The sequence below is a fragment of the Hylobates moloch genome, unplaced genomic scaffold (assembly GCF_009828535.3).
Source record: "Hylobates moloch isolate HMO894 unplaced genomic scaffold, HMol_V3 SCAFFOLD_8, whole genome shotgun sequence".
NCBI lineage: Eukaryota > Metazoa > Chordata > Mammalia > Primates > Hylobatidae > Hylobates > Hylobates moloch.
In genome coordinates this window covers 75,300,456-75,313,281 of record NW_026652283.1, presented here as the reverse complement: position 1 = coordinate 75,313,281, position 12,826 = coordinate 75,300,456, and the positions used below count along the sequence as shown (strand labels likewise).

General features: G+C 47.1%; 1 protein-coding gene across 1 annotated transcript in view; it reads left to right on the top strand.

The window, feature by feature from the left end:
* Positions 1-1,779: 1,779 nt before the first annotated feature.
* The window catches only part of CACNA2D3 (calcium voltage-gated channel auxiliary subunit alpha2delta 3), a 961,034-nt gene continuing 949,987 nt past the window's right edge, over positions 1,780-12,826 (top strand). The window contains 2 exon segments of the mRNA XM_058443425.1: positions 1,780-2,453; positions 3,131-3,212. Of these exon segments, the coding sequence (XP_058299408.1) occupies positions 2,332-2,453; positions 3,131-3,212 (204 nt within the window). The 5' untranslated portion in view covers positions 1,780-2,331.

The window sequence follows — 12,826 nt, the reverse complement described above, 5'->3', positions numbered from 1 at the left end:
CCCTCTTTGTAGTGTATAAACTCGGTGAGGGCAGGTCGCCTGATTTGTTCACTACTGGCTTCCCAGCATGTCCTACTGTACCTATCAATAGAAGCTGATTGATAGTTATTGACTACATGAATGAGTGAAGGCATGAAGGGCGTCATCATATAGATACCATGTAGGAAACGGATGGTCTTACTAAGAGCTAGCATACACTCACTCACTGGTTCATTCACTATGCTTTCATTTAGGAAGAACGATCCCGCGTTCTGATAGGAAAACACATTTTCTCCTAACCCCCAATTTGAGGGTCCAACTCCTGGGACCCCTTGCCTCGGGGGTCAGGCCGCGCTCGGCTCGGTTTGGAAAGGGCTGGCACGCTTCCTCAGGCGGAGAGTATGCACAGAAGCGGAGAATTCATTATAACCAGTTAGTCATCCGTAGAGGCTGTAGACACTGCCCGTGGGCGGGGCGCACCTGGCGCTCCTGGAGAGGGGCCTGTTCCCTTCGTTGCCCCCCAAGGTGGGAGCGCGAGCTACCAGAGCCCAGGGGAGCTCGGGTCTGCCCGCACTCGGGAAAAGCACTAAGAGTCTCTCGGTAGCAGTCCTTCTCCCTCGCTGCCAACTCTGAGATCAAGCCCAACATCTGCAGGGGTAACTTTTTCCAGGGACTACTGCAAAGGAGAGCCGGCCTGGATCCTAGCCGGACACCACCTGGCGGAAGCTGGAGCCCGCCCTTACTCACTTCCCTGCAACCTGAGGGTGCGAGGCCCAGGGCGGGTGACGGGGCAGAAAGCAAAGCCCCGGTTGCAGAAAGGCATGCAAATAAGAACCCAGTCATCTGGTGCGCCGGGAGCCCCGGCGATGTTAGGAGCGCGCTCCTTGCTGGGGTCACCGGAGTTGCGCTCGGCCGGGCAAGCATGACTCAGCCTCACTCCTGTCGGTCTTTACCGCCAGCCTGCGCGAGGGCTCCACAAAGTTCCCAATCACACCCCAGACCTCGCACGGGGGAGAGGGGTTCTGCAAGCTGGGTCCCGGGGTGGGGGCAGCGGCGACAGAGGCGGGGGGAAGCCTGGTTCCCACGACGCGCAGGGGCTTCTCTGGCTTCCTTTCTCCTCGCCCCCGAGGGCGGCGAGAAGGCGCCTCCTCCGGCGCTCACTGCCTCCTGCCCAGTGCGGTGGGCGCCGGAGTGGGGGGCAGGCAATCCCCCAGGCTCAGAGAAATCTTTTATCCTCAAATCCAGGGTGTCCCCCGGTCAGGATGGACTCAGCGCCGCGTTGGCTTCCTCTCTCAACCCTGACATCCCGGTCCCCACCAGTCGCCGCAGCCGGGCGGACTCCGAGGGCAGCGGCCGCTGGGGAGCCCCGGGGCCTGGGTTGGGCGGGCAGGGGGCCACTGCCCTGCGGCCGGATGCCGGGAGCCCCGCGCTGGTGCGCCCGCGCCGCGGTGGCAGCACCGCCCTCCGCGCTTTCCTCTGTCGGGCGCCGCGGCCGGAGGAGCAGCTGCCGGCGGTCACGCAGCGCTGTTCTAGCCAGAGCTCCGAGCTCCCACCCAGTCCCATCCCCGGCCCGCTCCGCCCCGCGTGCGATCCCGCCTGCCGCCGCGAGCCCGTGCTCCTTTCGGAGATTTCTGCTTCTTCCCCAGCTCCCTCCCCGCAGAAGAATCGCGCGGCGGGGGCGCAGGGCGCGCCCCCTTTAGGCTACGCGGCCCCCGACCCCGCCCGGCCCAGGGGCGGAGCGAGCATGGTACGCCCGCTCGTAGCAGCAGCCCGCAAAGTGCCGAGCGCCGCGCCCCGCCCTCGGCCTCCCTCCCGCGCCTCCAACCCCCACCCTGGCTGGGGTCGCCCCGGCCCGGGGCCAGCCCGAGAGTCGCGCCCGCGGTGGCGGACTGCGGAGTTCTAAAGAACTCAGCGGCCGCAGTAGCCCGGGCGGGGCAGGGCGCGCTCCGCCGCGGCCAAGGACACTGGAGTTTGCGAGTCCCCGCCCGCGCGGCTCCTCCCGCCCCGCCGCCCTCCCGCAGCGGCCCGCCGGACTCCCCGGGGCCGCCGAGGCGGGGCCGGGCGGCTGCCGCTGCTTAGAGGCGCGTCTCGCTGCCTCCTCCCCCGCCCGCCTCCCTCCCCACCTCTCCTCCCTCGCTCCCCACCTCTCCTCCCTCCCTCCTCCTCTCCGCCCTCCCCGCCCCCCTACCCGCTCCTTTTTCTGCTCCCCAAGTGAGCCGGGCGCGCGAGAGGCAGGCGGGGCGGCGCGGAGCGGAGCAGGCAGCCCCGCGCACTCGCCCACCGCCCGCTCCGCGCAGCTCCCCGCGGCCGCTCTCGTCGCCGCTGCAGCGGGCGCGTCGGAGGGAGCCCAGCATGGCCGGGCCGGGCTCGCCGCGCCGCGCGTCCCGGGGGGCCTCGGCGCTTCTCGCCGCCGCGCTTCTCTACGCCGCGCTGGGGGACGTGGTGCGCTCGGAGCAGCAGATACCGCTCTCCGTGTAAGTGCTGGCTCCTGCGCCGCCCGGGGAGGGGACCCTGCCGCCTGCGACCCACTGTGCCCAAGTTTGGGCGCCTGCAGGTGCGGCTGGGCAGGACCCGCCGCGGGCGTCGGCCTCGCCGCTCGCACCTGCCTTTCGGGACCCGCGTCGGGCGGCGAGGCCGGGGTGGGATGCTCTGGCCCCTGCCCGCAGGTTGGCGAGTGAGATCTGGAGAGGCTCACGTCAAGTGACGGCACCAACTTTGGAGCCTGGTTACCGAATCCAACTTCCATGGGCCGCTGAATTTCCCCCCTCTTTGCTCTACTGCCGCCCCACTTCTTTTTTGGGAGGGGGGGATGGGTGGATTTCTTCTGACTGCTATTTGCCAGGTGATGCCCAGTTTGGGAGGTCGAGTCCTCGGGCAGTGGTTCAAATGAAACTCAGTGGTCTTTTTAGAGAGCCTGGGAGACTTTGCGCATTCTTAACTCCGCGACCCCCCTCGGGCCCCCTCCCGCGCTGCGCTTTGCAGTTTGGTGCTGGCAGTTTCTACCAAGGCGCTTTTTCTATCATTTCTTCTTTTAAAACATGTTACATCGCCCTGCTCCTTCAGCCATAGCCCCATGTGTGCGTGTGCGTGTGCGTGCGTGTTGACTGTGACACGGGTGTTACATTTCTTCCTGTGCCCCTTCTCCCTGTAGGGTGAAGCTCTGGGCCTCGGCTTTTGGTGGGGAGATAAAATCCATTGCTGCTAAGTACTCCGGTTCCCAGCTTCTGCAAAAGGTAAGGTTTCTGTGGTGGCAGGAAGCGATGATTTTTCCGGCACAGAAAATGGAGGCAGATTTAGTTTTCCAAACAAACGTGAGCCCCGAGCAGCATCAGTTATCAGAGGAGTCTCTGATCCCCGGGTTTCTTGGCATTGTATCGTGCAGTGACTTCTTCCTACCAACCGATTATTTTTAGATGACACTTGATTCTAAACACAAAGAAAAGCAGGATACTCACTCGCACTGTCCTGGCTGGGGCTCGGAAACTGAGTGTTTTTGCATGGCTCTGGTCTCCGTGTCGGTATTGCTGTTTCAGTGCCGGAGCAGATGCTCCTCGGGCCAAAAAATGCTAACTTCATCCAAGGGGCAGACTCAGTGCCTATTTTGTGATGCCTTTCACCTTGCATTGGAGGCGTGGGGTTCAGTGTATCAGAGAAAGACGCTGCACTATTGTTTGTCATCCCTGCAGTTGTACAATCCCATTATTCCCCAATCATCTAGACCCAGGGCTAGGATGCATTACATCATTACAGATAAGGAGAATGAATGTGGTTATCTTTCCACTCAGCTGCACGGCCGGGTAATAACCTATGAGAGTAGTCCACAAACTTAAGAAATGGGTCTGCATCCATGTAATTCTGGAGAGTAATGAGAATGGAGAATTGATTATTAGGTTCTTATCAGAAGCTGCATCAATTTTAATTCAAACAGGCAGCATTTTAAGCATAAGCTTAAAATTACATTGTGAGATAAATGGTCCTTCGTTCTTCCCTTCAGGAAATAAAAAAAAATGGGTCGGGGAGGAGAGATTAGAGGGGTTCAAAGAATTTCAAGTTAGCAGATCAACAGGATTAATCAAAATATTCTCTTGATGATAGAAAATAAAATTGGCCTTTAGGGAATAATTCTCTGAAAATGGGTACAAACAGCTTAAATTGTTAACTTTTAAACATTTTAAAATATGATTTTTGGGCCAATGTACCATATGTGTTATGCATGCTGCCTGGTAACCAAGTACGTATTTTATTTATGGCATTCCCCTTCAGAGAGTAGCATTTTTGGGGACAGTATATGAAACAGTTTGCCACATGAAATCCAAATATCGTAATAAAGCGTTGGCCCACCATGGAATGACAAAAGTTATTATGGTTTAAAAATCGCCAATAGCCTTATTCATTGAAACCTTATTCATTGAAAGATTGCTTGCTCAACTCTGTTGTTTGGGAAGGTGTTCTTGAATTATAGGCAGTTGGTAAACAGTTGAGGCTATGAAATGCCCTTGTGGAAGATGAGAATTTACATACCTGTGGCCCACCTCGGCACTTACAGGAATTGCATAGGAATTGCCTCTTTCCCTAGTATTCTTTTAATCTGGACCAGTCTGTCTTCTGCTTTGGCATTTTGCCCACTTGTCAGATGTTTGATGTGATGAATTCTGGACTGTAGCATTGCCTGTATATTTTTCTTATGCTTTTAAAGAAGATAACATTTTGTATAACTTTAAAGAAATATTTCTCATGTGTAGTTGTAGCAACTCTAAAAGAATCCCTTCAGAGCCTGTTAATATTTTTTGGTTGTGCTTTCATATCTTTTATCTCACATTTTCTAGGAACACATAAAATATGTTTTTTTCTCTTTGAAGTTACACACACACACACACTGCACGAAACTCCATCAACCCTATTATTTGCTACTCTATAACAGCAAATTGGAAAAAGCTGAAATGCTTCTCTTACCTTCTCATCAGCATCCTTTCTGATATTGAATTCACTAGCCTTGCTTTGCTTTTGTCATGTTTGCAGCTTGACAATTGTGTAATTATTTCCAGCTGTTTATGGCTTTGTTATCATTTCTTGCTGCTGCCTGGTATTTTGTAATCTGATGCGAGGGAAAGGTGAGGCGTTGCTTGGCATTGCGTTCCAGGGTGGGTATCCACCCTAGTCCTTGGTTTGGAATCGTCTCCTCTGGGGGTCCTGAAATACTCACCACTTTGGGTTACTTGGTAGGGACTTTCATAAGTGATGGGGGAGCATGTTAGACAACTTCAGGAGCATTTTTCAGCTATCTTTTAGCTGTTTTCGTCCACTATCCCTGCAAATGCTTCTGTATTTTTAAAATTAGCAAGGAACATTGGTTTAGAGAGTTCAGAGTATGAATGGGAGTAGATCTGAGTGCTCAGAGTGTAGGAGACATAACATCATTTGGAAAAACAAGGGGATAATTGCTTCTCTTTTGCTAATTTTCAAGTTTCTGGCCGTTTGCATGAGGAATTACTCCTCTAAGTCAGAACTCTGTGCACCCTGCCATCATATCACTGTGTCTTTAACAATTAAGATGCTTTCAAAATGAGTTAGAAAATTTGGCTGGAAAATGCATTAACACTGTATTAAGGGGACTCAAAGATGACAATACTATGTTGTATAATAGAGTGTAATTGCTCTTTTTAAGGCATGGATGTTTAAACTTGATTTTCAGTTAAGTAAGGTATACTGTATACCACCATATAATTTTATGTATTTTATGTAGTTTCACTAATTGACACTTCATGTTGTGAATCAATGTAGTATGTTCATTTTTAGAATTGAAGTTTAGTCATTTTTGCACTAAAACATACACTTTACAGAGTAGTTATTGTGAATATAAGTTAAATAATAATTGGCCATGCATCTATTTTAAGATGTTTAGAGACTGGGAAAACTGCCATTTTGGTGACATGTTTTTATTAGGTGATATAATTTGAGGTAGCAGTATTGTTACTGACTACATCAATGTAAACAAAGATTTAGCAATGTACCTTGTTGTCATGGCTTCATAAATAAGAGTATTTTATCAGTTATTTCTATGTTTAATACCATGGGTTTGGCCACTTTAGCCTATTATATAATATATTAGGTATTCATTGCCAGATATCCCCTGTATTTTTTTTTTCTTTTGTCTTTACTGAGCACAGGAATAGCAACCTGTTAGGTCCTTAGAAATAGGATAGTTTTGATTTTATAAAACGCAGTAAGCCATCTTTTAGGAAATTTGTCTGTTTTCAGTGCAGAATGGAAGATTGTGGGACTTGTCTGTGGGTGCTGGAGTTCATCTTGAGGGGTTTTAGATGCTGTGAGAGAATAGCAGGCCCCTGGAGGGACCGTGCTGGTGCACCGCTGTATGCCTGTGTGCTGCCTTGCTAAGCTGGCAGATACTGCAGAGGTTTCCATTCACTTCAACTTTTAATTAAGTTTCCGATTTGATATATCCATGCCAGTCAGTATTCAGCTGCCTCTATCTTGCTTCATTTTCCCCAAAGAATGGACTTTGTTTGGTTCTTTTGGGGAGGCATAGTTTCATTACCGCTGTATTTTGGGATTCAGTGAGAAGCATTCTAGTAGGTCCGGGAACCTAGGCTGTTAAACTCAGTCTCCGCACCTCTAACAATCACAATCAAAGGCATTAAACTGGCTGATTCTCATTTCATCCTCCTCAGGGAGAATTGGATAGGAGCTGGGTTTTTCATTCTATTTAGACCTGCATTCGGGGAACCAATGTTCACAGGAATGAAGGGTTCCAGTTACATTTTCCAGAAACATGATGATAAATACACAACGGAAATACAGGTAATGTGTGTCTCTGCCAGTAACGCTGGAAAAGAATTGACATTTACCTTGGACGCCTTGTGGAGCACTTACCAAACATGCACATCTTGGAATGCGCAATCCGTTTTTTTGCATTATCAACTATTTATTGAGAGGGCAGCTTTGATATATAAAGTTGATATCTCTTTCCACAGGACAGCGTCAGCAAAGTAAAAGGTTGGTGCTTTAAGCCATTTTTGTAATTATGACTTTTCATCAGTGTGGAAATCGATGGACTTTTAAATAATTGAATAAGTGTATTCACTTATCAGGAATTAGGTAGCAGTGCCGTGCTGCTCGTGGGAAGCCCGGCACTCTTTAGATTGCTCTTGTGGGGGAGGCGCTGTTTTGCTAACATTTTTTGTTGAATAAACACAGTTACTTGCCATCCTGAATGATAAATGCATTCAACCTGTGCTGCGGATGCTTTAATTCATAGCATTACTTCAAATACTGGACTTTTCCTTAGCAGGTAATTTTTAAAAGTTTTGAAATCTCTGAAATGACAGTTTTTAATCGTTCAGGGCAGTTTATTGGTCTCATTAACACAATCACCCAGACAGTAGCAGAGCAGGGCAAACCAATGAGCATTCAGTTTGTGCCTCTTATGCATACAGCTGATTGCACTTGTAGAGTTACTCATGGCCACTTGCTAACTTTCGGTCTGAGCCTTTTTTGCTAATTTTTTTTTTTCTTTTCGTTTCCTTGTTTTTTTTTCTCCTTAAAGTTTCTTTTCTGCCAGATAGATTTCTACTTTGCCTTTTCTCCTATTAGGAACTGCTGCAGCCTGTGTTGCTCAGGAGACTGACAGATGCTACTCAAAATTAAGGGAAAATGAAAATATAGGCATGGTTTTCTGGTTGGAGGCAAACTTCAAATTTTTATTTCCCATGTGGTTATAATTTTGATTGATTAGCATGGTGATATCGTGCTGATTTTAATTAATTCTAACACTAGTGCAATTTTTAGGCAAACACATGAATACCAAACCACCCGATAATTCTGAAATCCACTGGGCCTGAGCTGACACAGTTATTGTTTCCAGTTTTTGATGAAGACATAGCCATATGTCAGCATGAGCAAAAGTAAAAGAAATGCGAAACCATCACCCCCAGCACCTGTGGCCCTTCCAGGTGTTTCATTTCCCTAAGGGTTGAAGCACATATTCTTGGAGGTACAGGTTTGGGATTCTAGCCTTCATCAGCCTTGGACTGATCTCCACTTGGTGTTTAGGGTTCCCACTTATATTGATCAATCCATGGTTTGGTGTGTTGGGCCTACCTAAAGAAGTGTACATTTTCACGAAGGAGCCTTTATTTCAGGCCTGTCATGAATCCTGATTTACCATCATAGATGCTATGATGCCAACAAATGGGCTTTTTCTTCACCCCAGCACATCTCCTCTATCAGACGTGAGCAGCAGCTACTTCAGGGGTCCCTCCATCTTTTGTAGTCACAGTGCGTGTTGGCACAGTCTTCAGGTTGAGACCACAGCATCTTCTACACAGGGAATGTTAGCAGATTGTGTGTTCCCTGGGACACTGTGATTTGACTTAGAGGTTTGCTGTGGCCAAAACTGAGAAAAAAAATAAAATAGATGTTATAAAATGCCAGCCTATGAATTAGCATATGAGATTTTTTTCCCCTTTAAATGTAATTTTTATACAAGAGACATAACAGCCTAGGTTTCATCTTGAGTGACTGCAGTGAAGCTTTTGTGTATCATTCAGCAAAAGGAAAACTTCCTAATGTCAGGCTTCTGGTAAAACTGACAGAATCCTTATCAGCCCTCTTTGGTCCATTAAACAAAATTTTGCTTCTTTAAAGGACGAAAATGATATGAGGAAGAGGAGGATGGTTGATTTTTCATTATTTTACTAAGTATTTAGTGACCAACAGACTGTCTGAAGTGGTTGTTCTATAATGTAAAGCCAGACTCTAAGGTCCCTCGACAGCCCAGTACTTTGGCCTGTACTTACAACTCACCCTTGGCAGATTAGGCATTTGTATAGCTGATGTGTTTTAGGGGATTTCTGTGTGCACAGCTAGCATGTCTACTTTTCAGAAGGGAATTATTTTTTACAAATACATATTTGAAAATAGTCCAGTTCATTTCTAATAAATGGTGAACATTTCAACTTCCATTTGCTTTGAACACCCAACACTCATTGGGTGCTCATTCCAAGGCTGTTTAAGACATTAAATTTATAACGTGTATTAAATTTATATGTTGCATAGCTTCCCATTTACCCCAAATCAACATTATGAAAATAAACAACTCAGAAACCAAACTATTAGTGCACATTTCAAGGCCATATTGGAAAGGAAAGCATTATCTTTTCACAAGAAATGGATGGCTGTTCCTTCACTTTGTGCACTTCAGAGTATTTATCTTGGCACCTGTTAATGGAAAACAGTACCCTCCTAAGGTTAAAAGGGCTGTTATGCATGTAAATGATCTGGACAGGCAAGGTGGGCACGCTGTAAATGCTGTGGGTTCACAAAACAGACCTCGAGTTTTCCATTTTAGGTGAAACAACTGCCAGTCAATATTTGGGGCCTGCACATGCTATTACCATAATACTTATTAAGTGTGTGTATGTGCACGTGCCCGTGCCAATAAAAATGGATGCTGCTCATCACAGAACGTGCCAGATAATGCTTGCTGATGGGGAAGACTGTTCTTGTCCTCTTGCGTGTTAGAGAGGCTGACTTGAGAGAATGAACCAGGGCAGTAGGACAGAACTGAGTCACGCCAGTCCAACAGGCATGGATTTGTTCAGCTTCTGGGATTTTGTAGGCAGTTGGAATCTGAGGACTTGCTGAGATCAGAACCCTTATGTAATTTGTGGTCCTCAGTGCAAAATGCAGAATCCCTTGTTAAAAAATTATTAAGAATTCCAGGATGTGGCAGCAGAGCCTCAGACCAACTGCAGGGCCCTGGCTAAGCCTCCTGTGTGACAGGCTGTCCTCGTTTTGGCTTTCTCTCTTTCCTGCTGGATCGCTTACCCTCTCAGCTCCATTCAGTCTAGGAGGCTTCCTTTGCCCACCTTTGTTCCATCTCCAATGAAATCATTTTCTTATTTTATGAGTAACAGGTCGAGAGCTTGGCGCATTTTCAAAGATTCCCATCTTTGGAGATGCTGTGTTGTTAAAGGAAGGGTCATTGGCCTTAAGCAGTGGCATCTCTCTTTTTATCTTTTCTGTGTGCATTTCCAGTGTGGCCCTGGGCAAATTGCTTAATCTAATAGTAAAAATAGGTAGCACTCACGCTGTAGTTTCTGCATTCCAGGTACTGTGATAAGCCCTTTATATATGACATCCCATTAAATTCTCCCAGCAACCTAACGAGGCAGGGACTACCATTCACCCCATTTTAGAGATTGCGAAGCCGAGGCTTGCAGAACTGAATGCAGCCTCCCGAAGGTGACTGAGCAGGGTCTACATATCTGGCCACAGTGCTGTATTTTCTTGTTTTTGCGTGATCGTTTTTGACCTCAGTCCCTTTTTGTAAAGAATATGCATAATACCTGTATTTTCCAGCTCACAGGTGTTTGGGAGGATTAAATGAGAAACATCTGGGATATTCATTCAGAAACAATTAAAGCCTGGGTTAACAGCTGAGAGGACATAGCCTTGGAGTCAGATGGGCTTGGATTTGAGTCCCAGATCTGACATTTCCTCTTCTGCATTGCCTTGTAGTTTAACATTTCTGAACCTATACCCTTAAATGAGAAAGGAGACCAGTACCTTCTATCTTATAGGCTGTGATGAAGGTTAAATGCAATAAAATATGCAAAGCACTTAGCACTGTGCCTGGCACATTGGCCCCTGCCAGTGAGTTGTTGTTGTCATTCCTAGTTGCAATATACAAATGCAAGCTCTTCAGATAAGCTTCACTGAGCTTCTGTGGGGCCTGGCTGCATACATACATGTGGACTTGGTGAATGAGCAAGTGCATGAATGGGTGAGTGCCAGGCACTGGCATGTAGGCAGGTGATCCCCACCTGGCCCTTGATGAGAGTACTTCAGAGCAGGAGGAAGGCTGCAGTGGCGGCGGCCTCTGTCAAGATATGCACCCTTCCCCTCGAGATCAGCTCTCTTCCCCCTAAGCATGGGGGGAGATGCCCAGAGAAGCCCATCACCCAAGGAGTTGGGGTTGCCACATCTGCCCCACAGCCCAGAGTGAGGTCCTTATGCCACAGGAAATCCCAGCATACCCAGCCATTTCCTCTGCTGTGGGAGCGTGTTCAGAAGCCAGCTGCAGATAACCTCTAATCCCGATGCCCCCTTGGGCAGCCTTTCAGTTGTTTAGGACGATGTGTGGCACATGGGAAGTCTTGGTTCTCAGGCCATCCTCTCATTTATACTGTCCCACTTCGTTATTCATGAACAAGAGAGACTTGGAATTTTTGTCACTTTGATCCCATAATTAGTTCATAAAATTAAGGCAGTGTATGTTACGCACATTTAATGTGGCAGGGGCACAATGACAAATGCATTTATTATGTCCCCAGGGTGGTGGATTTTTTTTTTTTTTTTGCTTTCTTTCCCAAATCCTCCTAATCTTGTCCTTTGCACAGCAGAAGTGGGCATCTGTAAGACTAAAATTTGCTCTTGCTGTAACATTATGCTATAATTTGTGAAGCAAGGTGAAAGTTGGAAATACAGGGCAGGTGTTTGACTCTTTGTACATGTGCCATCCATAACGCCTTTTCCGTTGTATTGTTTGAGGCAGAGGTGGAACGATATTGTAAAAAGAACAATAGATGTGGGAGACAGTAAATTCACTGGATTCAGGTAATCTTCAGTCGCGAGTCATAACATCCAGCTTTACTCTCAGCCTCCTGCTGGTTTTCATTATTAGTGAAATGTCTATTAGTGCAATATGACTGCATCATGTACAAACAGCTCAATGGGCATAGGCTTTTGCCCCACTGACATAATAATAGTCATTTGACTTCTGGAATGGTAATGCTACGATTGGATATTCTTTCCTCTTGACTTTGGCCTGGGTCCCTGTTGGAATGCTATTGTCATTTGCTTTTATAATACAAAATTCGCACACCAACTCAGACAGCACACTTCAGACAAATCATTATCTGGCAACCAATAAAGGGTGTTTCTGTGCGTGCGTATGTGTGTTTTATATACATGGGTTGTTTCCCTTTGTTAGTAAATACTGGTAACTAATTTAAAATTCCAGAGTGTGTGGCCAAGTTTGAGTATTTGAGAACATCAGGAGCCACCTGGTCGCCCTGAAGTAAGATGTAATCCTCTCAGGAGAGGGCTCACAGCTCACTAATCTTTTGAAAAAGCCAACAGCACACATTTCCCAGAATGGGTATTTCAGAATTATAGAGCCATAGCTGGATTTTCTACTTGAGCAGTGAGGTTTTCAGTTTTTTGCTTGAAACAAATGCTTTATGAATGATAGAAAAAATATATATACTTGGAAAGAAATCAGAGGATTGACTTTTAAAAATCTACTTTTAAGAGAGGTGGCTGGTCTTGGGAAGGCAGAACTGTGTGGAGTTGAGAGTCTGAATCTGAGTGATGACAATCTGGGTTTGAATGGAGAGGCTACTGCTGACTGGTCATATGACCCTGACAAGTCAGTTGCTGAGCCTCAGTGTTCACACCTCTCAAATGGGCACAATGGTACTAACTTCTAGGGTGAGTTGAGAGGCCCAAATGAGAAGATGCATGCAGGATGCTTGGCAGTAAGTGACTCATGGGAAGTGTATAGAAAAGGTAGACTGTTGTCATTATTATTATTATTCTCAAGGAGTTGCTTCTACATACCAGCAAGTGTTGGTTGCTAAAGACAGTAGTTTGTCCACTTGAGGGGTTGTTAACGCCAAACCATCTGGAGGTCTAGTTTTGAGACCTCCATCAAAGTTGCCTACGACTCAGCTCTACGAGGGATTTTCAGCAGTAATAATAATAATGATGCAGGTGTTTTTTGTATTTTATGATGTGTGCTTTATTTATGATATATCATTTAATT